We start from the raw sequence: 17,669 nt of genomic DNA on the forward strand, positions 1-17,669 counted from the left end.
TTCCACCCGTGATGGCACCCCAACGCTTTATTTTTCGGCTTGCATTTAAAGATTTGGGTTGTTTTCCTTACAGCCTTTCAAAGAATACCAAAAGAGCGCGAAATGGAGCAGACGCGTTCCTCTCGCCACCTTTCGGGGCGCTCCAGCAGAGGGGAAAGGGCTGCGGCTAACAGTGCGGGGAAACTACAAGTCCCATGAGGCAGCGGGGGGGCGCGTGCGCGCTGAGCGCGGCAGAGGCGGCGGGCGGGGCGCGCCTGCGCGCTGGCGCCCGTGGCGGTGGCGGGAAGCGCGGCTGAGGTAACGCGGGGCCGCGGGTCGTGAGGGCCGGAGCGAGGGAAGGCCAAGGGAGGGAAGGGGAAGGGGAAGGGGAAGGGGAAGGGGCTGGTGCTCCCCTGGCCCGCACTGCCCCCGGGTCCATTAGCGAGCGGGCCGCATGGCCGGGCTGCCGTGGCTGGGCATGCCCGCGTCCGGCGGGGCTTCTTGTCCAGGGTGGTTTATCCCCCTCTGCACAAGGGCGGGCTGTCCGCCACTGGAATTTTCAGGCACATGCAGAAGGTTTATTTTCCTGAGGGCACTTGGTGATCACTGGTGTTGGCCCAGCTCTTTCACAGATCGCAAAAAGCGCTGAGTTCGTGTTACAGCCCTGTTCCCCACTAATTCCATTCCCAGTGCTGATCTGGGAGTGAAGCTTGAACTGGGAACTGAAGCCTGTTTACCCTGAACTAAAGCTCGCAACTGTGGGCTTGTGCTTTAAACGGGGTTGCTGAGTTGTCTCTCTTTATGCTGTAAACATCCAAAAGAGAGAGGTGTATCTTTAACCTGGATAGGTTCGATAATGTATTTTGAAAACGGCAGGGAACTCATAGTTATACCTTCATCAGTGGATTTGTTCTGCTCAGATTAGGGACAAGAGGCAACAGGTCTGTAGGTGTGTTTAGGAGTGCTCTTTTTTGTTATCTCTGAAATAAGCCAGTGTTTTTTTGTTTTTTTTTTTTTAGCTGGGTAGGTTTCTGTAGAGGAAAAGCCATACTGGTTATTGTGCAAAAACACAGCTGGAGGTAGGTTTTTAGAGACGTGAACTTTTCCTTAAGTAATCCTTTCTATTTCCTTCAGTCAAGCCACTCATTCCTATACTGGAAAAAAAAATTCCTCAGTTGTGTTAGCTCAGTTATTGTTGGAGCTGCAAAGTCAACTTGCTTGGGAAAGTAAAGTTGTGTTGGGTTTTTTTTTTTTAGCTCCAAGTTATTTTAATTTTTTTTCAGTTCTCCATTGTGGCTCATCACGCAACACTTGAAGCAATTCTGCCAGTCTTCAACCACAAATGCTTTCAGAGAGAAGGGAGACACTTCCCCAGAGGGAAATCTCATTAAATTCTGTTCTTTATGTACAAGAGTAGATCCCGACCACTCCATTTCTTTCTTGTAAGTTATCTGCACAGAAATGCCACTCTAGTGATTTATTGAAAAACACATGGTTCTTTATTCAGCAGGGCACAAGGGTTTCTTATTCCTTAGCAATCCTAGAACCTCTTTCTTTTTGTAAAACAAAAAACAGGACAGCAGCTGGCAAACTCTCCCTTCCCTGGTGGTTTGGTTCATACACTGCACAAACATTTCCACAGGTGTATTCCCCAGCACAACAAAGGCTGTTGAATCAAAACTCCTGCTAGTCACTGAAGCACTGTGTTGCACTAAATTTAACTCTGGAGCTCGTAATACTCCATATCTCAATAGCTCCATGATTCAAAACACTGATCTGGTATAAATTTATTCCTTGGAAAGTGTTGAGGGAGCAGCTTACTACAAGTGAATTTATGCTGAATCAGGCATCCTCTTGCTTCCTCCAGAGGCACAAAGCCAGAATAAACTTTTTCTTTTCTGCTGTGGCTTTATGGAACAAAGCCACAGCGAGTGGCCCAACATTTGCTCTCTTCTGAGTAGTGCGTGTCCAGAGTGACCATTAATGAGCCTGTTAATAATCATCAAACAGCAGCCTGGGAATCCACAAGCTTGGGTAGTGTCACACAGGAATAAGAATATATTTTTCCTCTTTTATTTTAAATCCCAGCTCTGGCACCTCTAGTTAGAGGTAAGCCCCCAGAGAGAAGGGACTAATTTTTCTGCACTGATGAAGGACGATACCTATGGATCCCAAGTCCAGGGTGTCCGCGTGCTGCTGCGAGATGCCTTGTTCTAATCAGCTGCCCCAGTTCTGGAAACCGGTGTGTGTGGCAGGTGCTCACCCCACGCTGGGGCCGCTGCAGCTGTGGGATGTGCCCACGCAGAGTAACTCCCCGTGCTTTTGCTTCCCGAGGTGCCCAGGGCTCGGGCAGCGTGGGAAGTGCTGTGTGAGGGGCGTGGGGAAGCAGGAGAGCAGCGTGGAACACAGTGCTGCTGTTGGCTGGCAGCGAGCAGCGGTTCTGGCTTTGCAGTGGGTCGGGGGAGCTTTGGAACGGTAAACAGGTTACTCCACTAGGGCCTCAATTCTGCGTGGGAAATGCCACTGTGGAAGTGTTACATTTTATCCGTGTGCCAAAAACTTCCTGGGGCTTCCAGTGCGGCTCTGGAAGGCGTGCTGAGAGTGGTATTGCTCGTACGCTGCTCTTGCTTTTAAATTTTGTGTCTTTGAGCACAACTATGTTTGAAACCTGCTTTGGAAAAATATATTTATATTTTATTCTGAACTTTAAAAAAAATTCTTTGAACCTCAAAATATTTGCAGTGCATCTGGTTTCTCTTTGCCTTTTTTAGCTTCAAGTCTCACAACTGTATTTACTGCTGCTGTCTGTTTAGGGATACAAGGTGCTATAAGGTACCTTGTCCCCACAATCCCCTTAAGTTGGTCATTCTCTATAAACTTAAGAGTTTTAATACCTCACAGCAATGGATTTGCTTCAATGTCCTCTGTGTAGCTTTTATTTCCCCCTCCCTCTTTTGGGGGTTGTTCATGGCAGAGCTGGTTTTTGTGCCTATTTCCATGGCAGTTCTGATACTGTTGCTGTAAGGATGTCCTGTGATGCAACTTTAGCTGCTTGCAACAAATCTTCAAGTGTTTCAGATTTCAGATTTGGCAGGCCTGCAGCTGTTCCTTTCAGGAGCATTTCCTCTTTTCCTCACTCATTGGTTTTTTATCTTACTTATCTGAAGAATAAAGGTGATAAAAGGTAAATGAAGACACTTTGGTCATAGCAATTCTTTGTTTGGCAAAGGGCAAGAATAGGAGGGTGTCAGAGTTTTATGACTATGTAAATCACAAATTTCTTTTTCCACAGGAGGAAAAAAAATATGGTAACCCACAGACTGTTGCTGACAGAAGGAAGAAAACACTAACTGCTCACAAACACTTCTTGTCAGGATGCAATTCCTACAGATCCTGTCCAGGAAACTGGGGGGCCTGGAAGGGCTTTTTCAAATACCATTTTGCCAAAAGCAATTCCCATACACGTGTCTGTCTACCTCTGCATGTGTTTATAGCAAAAAGAAAAAAGGAAACAGTTATGAACAAGTTGACCAAGAAAAATACAAGAACTTGGTCCACTCTGTTACATCTTACAAAACCAGTGCCCAAACGCCAGAGACAATACTTGAGGAAGACAATTTCTTATATGGGCCACCAGCTAAACACACACCTCCAGTTAAAGCTGGGACAAAAACTCCCAAGAATTGGGTTCCTTTAATAAACCCCAGCAAGAGAATTCTTCCTGTCAGCAGTGATTCAAACGTCCCCATGAAAATCGGGTTACAAAGAACGAAGATGCCCAGTGTTACCCGCATCCTTCAACAAACCCTCTCTCCACAGCAAGTCTTCTATCTGGAAAGATGGAAGCAGAAAATGATAGAGGAGCTTGGAAAAGAGGGATTTGAAGAGTACACCAAAAGTAAGTCTAGCCACAGTGTGAGTGTAGAGTAGAAGCAGTAGTTTGGATTGCTGGCAGGTACAATGGGCCAAGTGGTTTGGAAATCCATGAAGTTGTTTCCATTTCATGAGAGCATGTTGTGAGTGTACCTGTTGCCAATGAGCCTAAGCTCTGGTCTTTGTTCTGGGACCACTAAAATGGATTTATAAATTTGTGGAAAATGACAGTCAGACTGTAGGCATACTTTGCTCAGTCCTGTCTGACTTTCCTCTAGTTCTTGATTTGCCAGTATCTATTTAGAAATAGATATTTTTCAGATGATGTTATTGAGCCTCTTTGCAGTTACAAGCTACTTTGTAACAAGATGGAAATAGGCATTTTGAACTCGTGCAGTCCTGAGCGTTTAAAAGCCAATGTGTCTTGCTGTTTATGGTGAGGTTTTTCAGTGACTGTTTGGTTTATCCAGTGTATGTATGAGTAAGCAGTGAGACTAAAAAAGTAAAGGAAGCATTAATATAAGAGATACCAATTTCACTATTGACAATTTATTTTCTGTTTCTTTCCCTTCTCCCCACACCCTCAAACTTTCAGTACAAAAACCAGGACTGGTTTAAGAGCTACATTGTGGAATATGGAGGATGCAAATCTAAAGTAGTGTCTAAAATGTGAGGGGTTTTTCCCATTTTTCTTAGGTCTTTTTCTCCAAGGAGAGCTCTTCCATTCAGCTTTGGAATCGATATTCCTGTCTGAAGAGACAGCAGCTAGGGACCAGGGTGAAAATGATGTTGTGGCTGGCTACTTATCCAGTGTGGAACGTGTCTTGGAAGACATCAGCGAGGTGAAGGCTCTGGAAAGTGGAGTTCACCACGAGACCCTGCAGTACCTGGGCCTGGTGGACTGCGTGGCCAAGTATCGGTGAGGTGCCCTTCCCTAAAACTCCTGTCCTGTGATGCCGTGGGGGCGAGTGGCTGGGGGAAGCTGGACGGGTCTCTAGGACTGGCAGGCTGGAGGAACTCCCCTGGATGATCCTCATGGCAGAAGTGCTGTTTTTGCTGGTGGGGAGAAGGGACAGGTTTAAGCAGTTGTCAGCACTTTCCAGGAACTGCGGCAGGTTGGAGTTAGTTTTAGTTTGGTTTTTAGGATCTAAACTGCCTGTGTGAAAGAGACTTGTTTAGTCACAATAATGAGCAATCAGGGGGAAACAGGCTGAGTGTGAAAAGTCTTTATGTGCTGTCTCCCTTATTTCTTACTTGTGACTAAACTTAAGTATAAACCACTGTCCTGTCTTGTTCCCTTGTGCAGGGGCCGACTGTGTGTGATCGACTGGAAAACTTCCGAGAAGCCAAAGCCATTTCTGGAGAATACTTATGACAACCCATTACAGGTTGCAGCATATATTGGAGCCATAAATCATGATGCCAATTATGACTTCCAGGTCAGTAGGCCTGCTGCATGCCAAGACAAGCAGCAATGCTTATGTGATCTTCATTTCTTCCTGCCTTTAGAACCTGCTGCCCATTGTGGAAGTGTTGGTAGGATTTGTAACAAAAGAGCCCAGTCTGAGATCAGGTTAAGATGTCATACTGTGAAATAATTCCATTACTCCAGCTAATCCCGCTGCCCTTGGCTGCCAGTAGTGAATTTTCAGTGGTGTTAAGGAAGTGCTCAGTGGGACTGAGAGATGCTCAGATGAACTCCCAGGGACTTGGCATCTGGGCAATCCCCTGTGCTCTGTCCTGTGTGGTTTTGGCTTGTGTCAAGAGTAGGAAGGGGCAGGAGAGGAAATAAAGCATAAGAACCTGCAGACAAGAAAATGGTATGGGAGGGTCTTGCCTGCATCCTGCCTTGCTGTGTCCCACTAGCAAATGAGGGACTAAGTGATGCACTTGGTGTCTGGAAGCTGTACTGAGTTTCCTCAGGAAAAAGCAGTGTGTTGGGAGTCACTTCATCAGAAAACTGTGGAATACTGTTTTTAAAGACTCCAAAAACAATTCTATCCTGCCTGCTTGGCCTGAAGTATTTTTTCCTCAGTACAGGTATTGAAGGGGGAAAATAAGAAGCAAAAGAGAGCAGGTTAATATGTATATTGTGCAAATGACTTTCTAGGATACTGTAGAGGTCAGTGACCACAAGCAGTCCACAGACATGATCCTTACAGAGTGAAATATGGGCTGGAATTCTGCTGGTAGCTTCCTGTCCCCCACTGCCAGTGGCTGTTTGGGATTTGTCAGCTATGAAAGATGTCAGAACATACCCTAAGTAACCATTTCTGTCCAGACTGAAGTTGGAGGGTGGCATCAGTCTGGTTGTATGGCCCCAGGCAAAAACTTCTCAGTCTCTGGCAATTTTCCTGGCACCTGCAGGGTTTAAATATCACTCATGCTCAGAGTTCACGTCCCCTGGTTTTCACTGGAGTTACTCAGAGCTTTGGGCTCAGGGTTTTTGGAGCATTTGAATGTTAAGTCTCCAAGTGTTTTACGGTAAGCTATTTTCCCTTTTTATCCATACGTGAGATGTGTACGTTAGGAAGATGTTTTTGTGAGGTTTAGCTCTTGGGGTTGCACACAAGTGTCGGGTTTGTGACAGCCCCGTTTGTGCCGCAGGTTCGCTGTGGGCTCATTGTGGTCGCCTACAAGGACGGCTCTCCGGCACACCCGCATTTCATGGATCCTGACCTGTGCTCCCACTACTGGAATAAGTGGCTCTTGCGCCTCGAGGAGTACATGGACCAAAACTGACCCACACTAAGCACAAGCAAGTGGCCTGAGCACAGAGACAAAGGAAGAACCTTTTGTTTAAATGTACCACTTTCATGTTCTTTTTTGGGTAACTTTGGCCAATTTCTTACTAGCTCCCCTCTCCCCCCTCCCAAAAAGGCAAGTAACTATCAAATGGGGTATATCTGTTTCCTCATACTGTAGGTGACCTCAGTGGTCCAGGCAGAAAAACCCCAACTTATTTGGCCTCTCTTTTTTATCCCACACAGTTTATACAGCCTGGGGTTGATAGAAAAGTTTCTACTATCAAGTAAAACTGTTTGATCAAATCATCTTTCATTTGTGATTTTTGAGGAAAAAAGAAAATGTTGCAGAACTAAGTCTTTAAAAATGAAGTTGGTGAACTAAAGCAAAACAACATCTGTGATGTATGAGCTGAGAGAAATGCAAATGATAAAGAAATGGATATAGTAGACTGGGTTTCAGTAAGTTCTTGCTCATGCCGTCATCAGGCTTGTTATTATTTGTGGTTTTTCTTACAGCTACAACTGGAAAACCTGTGCTAAGAGTTATAATTAAAGTCCTCATTAGTTCTTATTTAGAATAGTACAGCAAAGTGGCCACTTGGCAGAAGTGGCTCAGCAAGAGAGGAGCAGAATTGGAGCCAACACTCCCAGAAATTTCCAGCGCGTGTTCTGAGAGGTGGGAATGTTGGCTGCTGCTAGTGGCTCCTCCTGCAGGTGTTTTAACACCCAGCCCACAGAAAAGCACTGTGAGATGGTGTGTGTGCCTTGGCTTGGGAGCTCTGTGCTGCCACTGCCTTGAGCTCTCCTGACTCTGCTGTGGGTCTGAGCCAACAAGGAGCCCACCCCAAGAACGATCCCCAGTGCCACGTGAGTGAGTTTCTATATCAAAGCAGGCCTGTGGCTGTGAAGCAGGGCCTTCTGAGGGGTGAAGAGCTGCTGGTTGGATTTTGGGGGCTGTTTTTTATGGGTTTCTCTTTGGTTTTTGGGTTTTTTTTTCCAAATAAGGTTGTGAATAAATGTTTTGAAACAGAACTTTTACTTTTGAAGCATGTAAAATCAAGTCTGTAAAGCAGAGAATAAGCCTTGATCATGTCAGGCAGTATTACTCTGGAAAACCTTTTTCCTCATTCTGTTTGTGTTCTGTGAATTGTATGTATGAGTTTTCAAAGTAGCACTGCAGCTTACAAATAAAATTATGACCAACCCCTAAGCTTCAAGACAATCGGCCAGAACGCCGTGCCTGAGGAAGGCTGCCAGCAAAGCCACTTTGTAAACCTCAGTCCCAGCTGAGTCTGTACCTCGGAGAGCCAGGAGGAGGCAGACAGCCTTGAAAAGGCAGCAGTGGTGGGAGTCACTCGTGTCTGGCACTGCTGGAAGCCTGGCTGCTGCCTTGGGCATCCCTGGCTGAGCTGTGGAGCATTTCTGGAGCAGCACGAGCTGGTTTGTCCTGTAACAGGACTGGCGGGTGGCTGTCACCAGTGTCACACAAACCCAAACACTCTTTGTGACCAGTTTCAATTAAGTTGCCAGACTGTTAAAAGTGGCACTGCTACACCCAGGGCACTGCTACAGGCACTGTCTGTCCTCTGCAGAAAAACTGGCTGGGCAGCCAGGGCAGTTACTTCAGCTCTGACATCCAGCTTCCCAGGGCTTTGCTCTCCATCCAGGATGGCTTTTTCCCTGTGGCCTGCTCCCTTTCTCCTTTGTTGCGAATCCTTTCTGTGGCCACCTCACTGTGCCTGTGGTTCTGTCAGCAGGGATGTGCTGTGGCAGTGACACTGGAGGGAGGGCAAAAGCAACACGTGGTGCAGGAGTGATAAAAAACCAACCCATGCACACAGGTGTACCCACAAGACATGTCTCTGGCTGGAGAGGAAGGGTTTCAGCCCCAGCTCTGCTGTGCCTGGGGAAGGGCTGAGGTTTCAGCAGAGCTGAGCATGCAAATCCCGTGCAGTCAGGTGAACGTTAATCCCATTGCAGTGAGCAACCTTCTCTTTACACTGCTCAGTTATAAGACCTGGGGGTCTGTGTACGAGCTTTAGCTTTCTGCAAAGTCAGGATCTTCTAATTTACCTCAGATGCTTTTTTTGCCCAGCAACTTCCCATTTATCAAAGTATATTACAAACTTTCCTGCTATATAGGATAAGTTTGCTCTTAACACAGTAGCATCACTTTATTATCCTCATTTTCAAGGTCTCAAGCACCAGCAGTTGTGCTCAGTAAAGCATTATTATCCTTAAGAATGCTTTAAGACCCCTAGAATCCTTTCCCCACAAAAACCCAAGCAGGTGCCTGTACAAAACTGAAGCAAGTTGAAAAGACTTTCTTACAATTCTTGTAAAGTTGCTCAAAATGTCTCATTTTAGCAGCGATGACTGTGGAAGTCCTGGCTAAGCCTGACTTGGTATTTTAGGTGGGAGGAGCCTTCTACTCTCAGAGTGGTCACAGAGGAGCAGCCAGGTTGGTGCCTGCAGTTTTACACTGATCTCCTGAAGCAGGCACAGGCTCAGTCCCCTTTCCACTGCATTGCTGTACTCATGAACAGCACTTGAATGTAAAAGAGAAACACCCCACACACACACACACACACCATAAAATATGCACAAAATTGCATTCCATCATGACAGAAAATACTTGTTTTCAAGTCATTACAGTGCTTTCTTTGGGTTTCTGGGTTGCTACAGGTGTATGTTAAAAGGATGTGGTAATAATCCTCAAAGTGAGCACAGCAAGTCCAGGAACATCAGAGCTAAGATTTCACTTGTATATCAACATGATAAACGTAAGTTCATGGCTTCAAGTACTTAAGACACAACCAAAGCTCTGCCCCAGAATAATGTCATTTGCTAGTAGAGAAACTTTGGGAAGAAAACGTTCTGCATCCTTTGGGAAGAGTTTCAACTCACCTTGGAACACGCTTCCATAAATTGTTAGCAGACTGCACAGGGGGCAGAGCTGAGGGTATTTGCACTTTGTAACTCATTTGCTGATACAATGCACTCCTGTTCTTTAGGCACTTCCATTAACGTTGCATAGAACCGTGCACCAGTAGCGCTCTTACCCAACACTTTTCACCCAAACCTCTCATAAGTAATTTGCATGGGAGGTAGCAGTTATTAACTTTACAAAATACAAATACACTGGGGAAAGGTGAACTCATTTGTCAGGGGTGTTCAGACCTGTGGCAGAGCTGAAACAGAAAACAGGTTGCCCAAATGTCAGTTCAGTAAATACTCCATCCGAGAGGTGACAGCCTTTGCAAGCATTCCGTTTTTATTGGCCAGATAAAAAAAAAAGTCTGATGTTTCCATCACAAATGGGAATATTTCTGTCAAGCTGAGGTTTTACCAGCATCAAGAGAGTCCCGTTAACAAAAGCATCCCTTTAATTTCAGGCGTTTCTTTCAAAACTGTTCTTAAAAAGATAATATACGTAGTCCTACATGTAAACTTCATTCCTGCCGAGCGCCGTGAGCCCCCGTATCACTCGTCCTTGCCGTCCTCTTTGGAGTTCCTCTGCAGGACGGGGCTGAGTTTGGTTTGCAGAACAGCCGCGAGTTTTTTGGAGGTTTTCTTCAGGAAGGCGCTGCCGGGGTGGACGCCGCTGACGTGCAGGTACAGGTCCTCCTGCGTGGGGCCCGTGTAGCCGCAGTCCTCGCACACGTACAGCTTGTCCCTCCTCTGCTTGTAGGCGTACTGCTGCTGCACGCCGTGGATCTTCTTCAGGTGCGACTCCAGCGAGCAGCGCTGCGTGAAGGCCTTGTTGCAAACCTCGCACTTGTAAGGACGAATGCCTGCGGCGGGGAAAGACAACTGTCACCTGTTGTGTCACCCGTTGTGTCACCCGTTGTGTCACTTGTTGTGTCACCCGTTGTGTCACCTGTTGTGTCACCTGTTGTGTCACCTGTTGTGTCACCCGTTGTGTCACCCGTTGTGTCACCTGTTGTGTCACTTGTTGTGTCACCTGTTGTGTCACCCATTGTGTCACCTGCGTCTTGTTTCCTACAGCCAGCCAAGGCTCTGGCACGTCAGCTGCTGAGATGGTATCCAGCAGCCCAAGGAGCTGCCTCTCTAAATAAAACATCCTCCTTTCAGGCTATGGGTTCTCAGGAATGGGTTGATATATTTAAGCACAGAAAACCTAGGAATGTTATCCTCATCATCTGCTAAGGTCAGTGGTTTGGTCCTAAGGCAGCCATTATCAACTCCTGCAAAACTTATTTTAGACCCCTGACTATTTGAAATCTTGTGATTAGGTAAAGCTATCAGTTTCAGCTTTTATAATGAATGAAAACTTCTGTCTTGGTAAGATTTTCATTTTTATCTTTTGGTTTAATGAGGCTTCAGTGAACAGCAGTGAATGTCCAGCGATCCCAAGTGCTTCAAAGGAGCGAGAGCGCTTTCGTACAATACAGTTTTGATGACTGAGATTACAAATTCTAGAGAAGTGCAGGAAGATGAAAGAAATAACTCTGTGTGTTTCCAGAAGAAGGAGAAGAAACTGGCTTGTGATTTGAAAGCCCAGACAACCAGCACCACAGAAATCAATTTTACCACCAATCAACACTGATTTAACAAGTGCTTAAAGAGCTGAGGGTTTAGCAACACTTGAAAGAACTTAAACCAGCAGGAATTCTGCTTACTAGACTAGATCAGTAAGTTTCCAAGCAAAGACCACCCTTAAAACTGATATAAGGAGTCACCTAACCCCCTCTTTTCCCCAGGGAAGGTGGAATCTGGAAGATCAGACCTATGGTGAGCCAGGCAGAAATGGGTAAACCAGATTGGTCTGTTCAGGCAGTTGTAATTTTGTGCTTGCATTAAGTTACTAGTCAGGACCTGATCTATCTACCAGAAATCCAAGCTAATTATAAGTTCCAATAAGCAGCATCTCAACCGCATTTTTGTTTAGTTAAAAGAGGTTATCCCAGTGCACCAGATTAAACTACTGCCGGAGCCTTCCCCGGATTGGGGTGACTCCGGATGGTGGTAAAGTCTCTCCTCCAACCCGTGCCTTCAAAGAAAGACTCAGCAGTCTTCAGTCGTCCGGTCTCAAGGTAGTTTATTGCATGTTATCTCAAGGCACACAGACTCCCTGACATTGTCCCTGACTCTGTCTGTCCCCGTCTCTGGCTGTCCCCGTCTCCCCTCCCCGAGGGGCTGGTGCCATCTTTTATATCACACATTACGTATTAGGTGTTTATAGTTTTTTCCCAATGCCTACTACCTATGTTGAACAGTGACTTTCTACTCTAAACCAATCTGTGAGTGCCAACACCACCAAGAACATGGAGAATAGGAAGGAGAAAGAAGGAGGACGGGGCACGCCCAAATCCCTCCATCTTAGAACCTCTGACCCCCGTGTACAAAACTCAGACCCCCCTGTACAAGGCCTAAAACCCCCCTGTACAGCACTCAAAAATCCTACCTTTCACTTTGTGACTACTTCTATTATAATATCTAAACTTTTGTGATTTCTTGTTCTTCCTGCAAGGTTGGTAAATTGTTCCATGGGTCAAACTCAAGACCACAGGGGTCCCTGGCCGCCTGCCAGGGTCTCAGAGGCTTCTGCCCTGGGCCCAGAACATCCAAGAGTGTCTGAGGGACACCTTGGGTTCCGACAAACTACCAAGAAAGAAGTTTCCTAATGCCTGCTGCTGTGAAATTGCTTCATTTCCATTAAACTGGAGTTGGAGAGAAAGCCCAAACCTTCATCAGAATTCACACACCAAAGCAGTTTCGTGCTCATTTGAAGGCAATTTAAACCTGCACCATCCTTGGTGTCTGCTCCAACACTCCACAGGCAGGAACTCAAGCACAGAAAGGGCAGTGCCAGGATGGCACAGCCCATTAGGGCAGTGGGAACCTCTTCATCACTTAGGAATAATTTAAAATCATTTGGGAATCATTTGAAATTATTCTGACTGGAGACCCTCTTGGATTTATTTTCTGATGCTCTGATGAGGGGACAGCTTGAAAAATCACTTCCTTTGGAAGCACTGACTCCACACTCCAGCCATACCCCAGTGGCAGCTCTCTTTCCCACATGAAAGCTTTGCAAACAAACCCAAACAGCCCAAGACATTGGCTCCAGGCAAAAATGCTTTCCCATCCAAACAGGTGTCATTGGTTGTGGGGGCTCTACTACTAAGAAACAGCTCCTGCCTACCAACATCCTTGTGTTCACCTGGTTAATGGGGCTCTGCAGAGCATCTGCACACATCTGGAAAGATGGGATGTGCCTGGGAGATGTGGAGGATGCACCTTCTGGGTGCCCAACAGTGCAGAGTCAAAATGGCCCACCAGGAAGCATTGTCCTTGGAGAGGATGGGGTTAATGTTTATTTAAGCCATTGCTTCCACCAAGGGGAAAAAAAAAAAAAAAACAAAGCCAATCAAACTGGCAGCCTTCTCCCTGCTCCAGGCTGGGGTAAGAAGTTCTGGGAAAAGTGAGCTGGATTGGAGGCCACAGAAACACAACCACTGCGATTTGGGACGGACTCAGGAGCTGGCCCCAGAGCAGAGAGGCCACAGACAGCAATCCTCCAGCCTGGGGGAGGCACAGCATGAACCACACTCTGCCTCCTCCAGACATTTCCAAAATCAAGCCAGAATCCCATCCTGCACAGCAATCAGCTGGGAAGGCTCCCAGCAGCAAAATCCCAGGAAACTGCTGCTCGTTGCCTCTAGAGGGCAAAGCGTTTTCATGGAGCTGCTGCCTGCACTCCCCGCTGCACGCGGAAAACTGCAGGGATTGGCTGTCCCGGGGTGGTTCTCCCAGGCAGCCCATCCTGGGCGTTATCCCAGCCTCGCTGCCCCGGGCACGGCAGCACGGGGCTGTGGCTACCCGAGCTGTGGATGGCAGGTCCTGCACCCTCACTGCTTCTCACGGGTTGCAATAGCTCTCCTCGGTTTTTTCATCGTTCCCAGGACTTTTCTCTGTCCACAGGCACGTCTTCCCCTTTTCTCTGCTTCCCCACTGTTTTTGGCAAATGTTGTTAACCAGGGCTTCGTGTTATGATCTTGCCAGGTTACCCCCACCCTGTCTTTGTCCTTGCTCCACCCCACCCCTTCTCCCCGAGCCTCCCGCGGGTCCCCAGGGAAGGCATTCTCACCAGTATGGGTCCGGACATGCCTTTTCAGATCAAAGGTGTCATTGAAGCCTTTTCCACAGAAGGTGCACAAGTGTCTCTTCACCTGGCTGTGGCACTTGATGTGACGGTTGAGCATCCTCTGCAGGCGAAAGCCTTTGCCACACAGCTCGCAGCTATGCAGGGCAGCATCGTTGCAGGTGCCAGTGGTGAACTGAGGAGTGAGAGAGGACTTTGTGAGCATTGGGATGATCTAACAGAAAAAATAAAGCAAAACAAGCAAGGCTTATTGTGGCATTAAAAATTGAAAAAAAAAAAAAAAAAAGGCGGGGGGATATATTAAAAATGAAAAGTGGAAGCATTCAAGATTTTCCTGCTGGGTGAAACCTTCACACTCTCCTTGCAATCAAGCGGGGGACTTCATGTGCACAGTTTGGGACTGAGGTATCACTGGCCAGCTTGGATTGAGGGGTTAAAACAAATTCTGTGTAGTGGTTTCCTTCCAGGGGTAGCAGCCCTTATCCGGCTACATCCGTGAACACGAGGGCTCAGGCTATGAGCACCTTTCTGTGGGACCACTCGTGTGCTTGCTCCTGCACTCAGCTGATATCCTGGAAGGAGAAGGGAAGCCTCTCTGGTGCCAGGGAGTTGTTTTATGTGCTGCCTTCACCAGTCACGCCTCCAACTGCTCTGGATCCCTCAAAAACTAGCCAGCAGTGATAAAAAAGGTGGTTTTGGAGAGATAAACTCAAGGCACGTTGTGCTGACTCAACAGAGACCGAAACAATGGCCCTAATCTTGCCCCGTTGGCGTCCCCGGCTCCTTAATTAACAGCAAAGTCACATTAGGGGTAATCTCATTCCCACTCCTAGCACCAAAAGCATTGTGCCAACACCATGACATAACTCGACTAAAGAAGGCACTGATGATTCATTCAGCTCCTGGGAAGATCATTCCTCAGAGAGAAGGCTTAATGTCTGGAAAATGTAAATACTGCGCTGCTGGTTTAATTATTCCTGGTGGAACACACGGACATGCCCCCTGTTAGACGCCAGGGATGAGGGAAAGCCAGCGAGCAGACAGGACCACGTGCACACATCCATCGGCTGAAAAGCCCAGCTCTGCTGAATCGAGGTTTTGCTGTGACAGTCACAAATAGCCCAGGTTAAATTATACAAAGTAGGTTAAAGTCAAACAGCAGCAGGGCGGGCTTTTCACAAAGACAGGAATACGTCTGGGGTTTCTTTTTCCTGAAGAGCCAGTTATTTTTCCCGGTTCTCCTCCTCTGCTTACTACTGAAGCAACGCTACTCGAAATTGTAAAGAAAGATTTTTTAAAAATCGGCAGCTGTGAAACCACGAGGTGTGAAACTGGAGGGGGAGCCATCTGGGAAGAATCTGTTGGGCAACAGGGCTATGACTCCACCTCAAGCAGCTGCATATAACCGGGGTGAAATTTAATCATGAGACTTCAGAACACGGTGACTGAAAAGCTGTCAGCCCGGAACAGACAATGGTAATTTTTACTGCTCCATCCAGCAAAGCAGCAGCCAGGGTTTAACGAGGTGTTAACTAGCAGCGGTAAACACATCTCCTGCCTAGCGCTGGGGTGGCCTGGCTCTGCCTCTGCCTCTGCTCAGCGCACCCCGGATGCTCTGAGAGAGACGCGGCGCTGCTCGGGAGCTCGCTCGGTGTTGAATTCTCAGGTACCACGAGGACCTGGGGCACCGTGAGCAATCTGCCTTCTCAGCCTTTGGGAGGGAAATCACTGCGCTGCTCTGCGGGCTCTGCCCGGGGAGCAGCCGGAGCTCCTGCCCCTGCAGCAGAGAGGCTCCTCAGCACCCTCAGCGGACAGATGATTGCTTCATTTCACCCAAGCCCGCAGGTCGACCTCAAGGTGGCAATGGTCCTTCACAGCTATGGAGGAGAAGCTTTAGCTGCTTTCTTGACAGCTCGTGGCGGGAGGGGGGCAGCCTGAAGAGTCACCCCAGCCCCTCTTGGTGAAGGCTTGAGTACAACCTAGAAGGCAGCTTTTAAGGAGGCCCCACGCTAAGGAACAAGATCCACCCACGCACCATGGGGCATGACTCCTCGCTGCCAGGGCTGGTCCTTCCTGGCTGGGTTCAGAGCTCCTGCGGGCCCCGAGCCAAGCAGGTCAGGGGCAGCACATCCCAGGCAAGGATAAGAGAAGGCAAAGGGCACTGGAAGATTATGGCACATCGCTTACGAGGCTTTCCCTGCCGCTGCCATCCTACAGCCGGCTGCTCTCGCAGGCCTCCACCTCGGCGTGCGGGGCAGGTGCTGTCGCCGCTAGCAAAGAGAGCCCAAGGGACTGTTGTCACCTGGTATCCCCAGGCAGCAGCCAGGCCTTGACCTTGAACAGGGGTCACCCCATTGCCAGAGAAGAGATGGTCGGGGTGTGGGCGGTTACCTTGATTTTTGACCTGACCATGGGGCGCTTGACGGCCAGGTCCAGCAGCATCCCCCCGCCCGTGCCCAGCTCGCCGGGGGCAGGTTGGGGCGTCGGGGGGTCGCTGGGCTCGGCGTCCCGGGTCCCGCTGCTGCCGCTGCTCTCCAGGCTGCAGCTGTCTTCATAGCCCAGCAGCACGCAGCCGATCCCGCCTGCAACGGGGTGGGGATGCGATAAAGCGGGGGGACCCCGGAGCCGCGGGCAGGGCAGGGCAGGGAGGCGGCGGGCGGGAGCCGGCGGGCCCCGGTGTTTAACCTGCGGGCGGGCCGCTGGCGGCGGGGGAGGATCCCCGGCTCACGCTGCAATCGGAAACTCATACACGAACGGTCCCAAAGTTCAAACAAGCCAGCTCCGCCGCCTTCCCGTTATACCCCGGGCAAGGGCAGGAGGAGCGGGAGGAGGAGGAGAGGGGGAGGCCAGAAGTACATCACCCCCCCCCCCCCCCACGCCCTGGGTCCTTCCTTCTCCTCCCCCAGCCACCTTTCTCATGCAAACGAGGTTTCCCACCTTCCTGGAGACACACACACACACACACACACACACACACACACACACACACTCATTCCCCCCTGATCCGCTCCCCGCCCCGCCATCCCGGGGGCTCCCCGGGGTGGGAGCCGCTGCCAGGCACGGGGGCGCACGGCCCGGCGGGGCTGGCACCCCTGCCGCCGCCCGGGGACTTTTCCCCCGAGCGTTGTCCGTGTACCCTCCACCGCGTTCCGCACAGCTCTCTCTAAGCCGCCGCCCGCCCCCTCGGGGCTCCCCCGGCCCGGCAGAGCCCCCTCCCCAAGTCGCCCCCTCCGCGGACCGCGGGGACCCCGCTCCCTCCGTCCCTCCCGGCGGCGGCCGGCGCCGTACCTGGGATGTAGGTGTCGGCTCTCTCCTCGTCGGGCAGCCCATCCCAGCTGCGCACCGCCGGCTGCGGGCTCCGGCGCTTCACCAGGAAGGCTCTGGGCATGGCGAGGGCAGGGGGCACGGCTGGGCACGGAGCGGAGCCGCTTCAGCCCCGCCGCCCGCCCGCAGCCCGACGGGGCGCGGGCGCTGCGCTGCCGTCCGGGGGAGCGGGACCGCACGCACCGGGCAGAGCCGCTGAGGCGCGGGGAGGGGAAGGGGAGGGGAGGAGAGGGGAGAGGGTGGGGGGGGGAGGAAAGTTTCATAAGGTGGAATAGAAAAATGCACCAGGAAACTTGGGAAGGAGCATGCGTGCTGCAAACATAACGGTGTCAACAAGTCTGCTTACCTGTCCGACCGGTTGGAGCAGCTGAGCTTTGTTCCAGCCCTTCCTAAGGCATGAATGTTTGCAAAAGAATTTAACGTCTGAAAATTAAAAAAAAAAAAAAAAACAAAACCAAAAAACCCAACAAAACCCAAACCAAACCAGAAACCCAGCCGAGGAGGGAGCCCCGCCGCTGCCGCCTGCCCCGGCCCGCCGGCCGAGCCCCCGCCGCGCCGGCCCCGCTGCCCCGAGCCTCTCTCCGCCGCCGCACCGGGATGCCCTGCCGGGAAAGGGG

The 17,669-nt window shown here is 49.6% G+C and overlaps 2 protein-coding genes across 4 annotated transcripts; one reads left to right on the forward strand and one right to left on the reverse strand.

The window, feature by feature from the left end:
- The first annotated feature begins 249 nt into the window (after positions 1 to 249).
- Positions 250 to 7,804, forward strand: MGME1 (mitochondrial genome maintenance exonuclease 1). 3 transcript variants are annotated; one of them, XM_053939370.1, is made up of 6 exons: positions 277 to 297; positions 1,263 to 1,421; positions 3,272 to 3,877; positions 4,549 to 4,771; positions 5,159 to 5,291; positions 6,460 to 7,804. In XM_053939370.1, exons 3-6 carry the CDS (start codon positions 3,355 to 3,357, stop codon positions 6,592 to 6,594), a joined length of 1,014 nt encoding a protein of 337 aa, XP_053795345.1. In that variant the 5' UTR covers positions 277 to 297; positions 1,263 to 1,421; positions 3,272 to 3,354; the 3' UTR covers positions 6,595 to 7,804. The 3 variants fall into 3 exon arrangements, with proteins under 3 accessions (XP_053795346.1, XP_053795345.1, XP_053795344.1); XM_053939369.1 differs by lacking the exon at positions 277 to 297 and adding an exon at positions 999 to 1,058; XM_053939371.1 differs by lacking the exon at positions 1,263 to 1,421 and having other exon boundaries at positions 250 to 297.
- A 2,048-nt stretch (positions 7,805 to 9,852) lies between these two features.
- On the reverse strand, positions 9,853 to 17,153 carry OVOL2 (ovo like zinc finger 2). Its single transcript, XM_053939372.1, has 4 exons — positions 17,017 to 17,153; positions 16,120 to 16,310; positions 13,714 to 13,903; positions 9,853 to 10,393 (listed from the first exon to the last, which is right to left on the reverse strand). Exons 1-4 carry the CDS (start codon positions 17,114 to 17,116, stop codon positions 10,083 to 10,085), a joined length of 792 nt encoding a protein of 263 aa, XP_053795347.1. The 5' UTR covers positions 17,117 to 17,153; the 3' UTR covers positions 9,853 to 10,082.
- Between the last annotated feature and the right edge of the window lie 516 nt (positions 17,154 to 17,669).

Source organism: Vidua chalybeata, chromosome 3, assembly GCF_026979565.1.
Source record: "Vidua chalybeata isolate OUT-0048 chromosome 3, bVidCha1 merged haplotype, whole genome shotgun sequence".
NCBI lineage: Eukaryota > Metazoa > Chordata > Aves > Passeriformes > Viduidae > Vidua > Vidua chalybeata.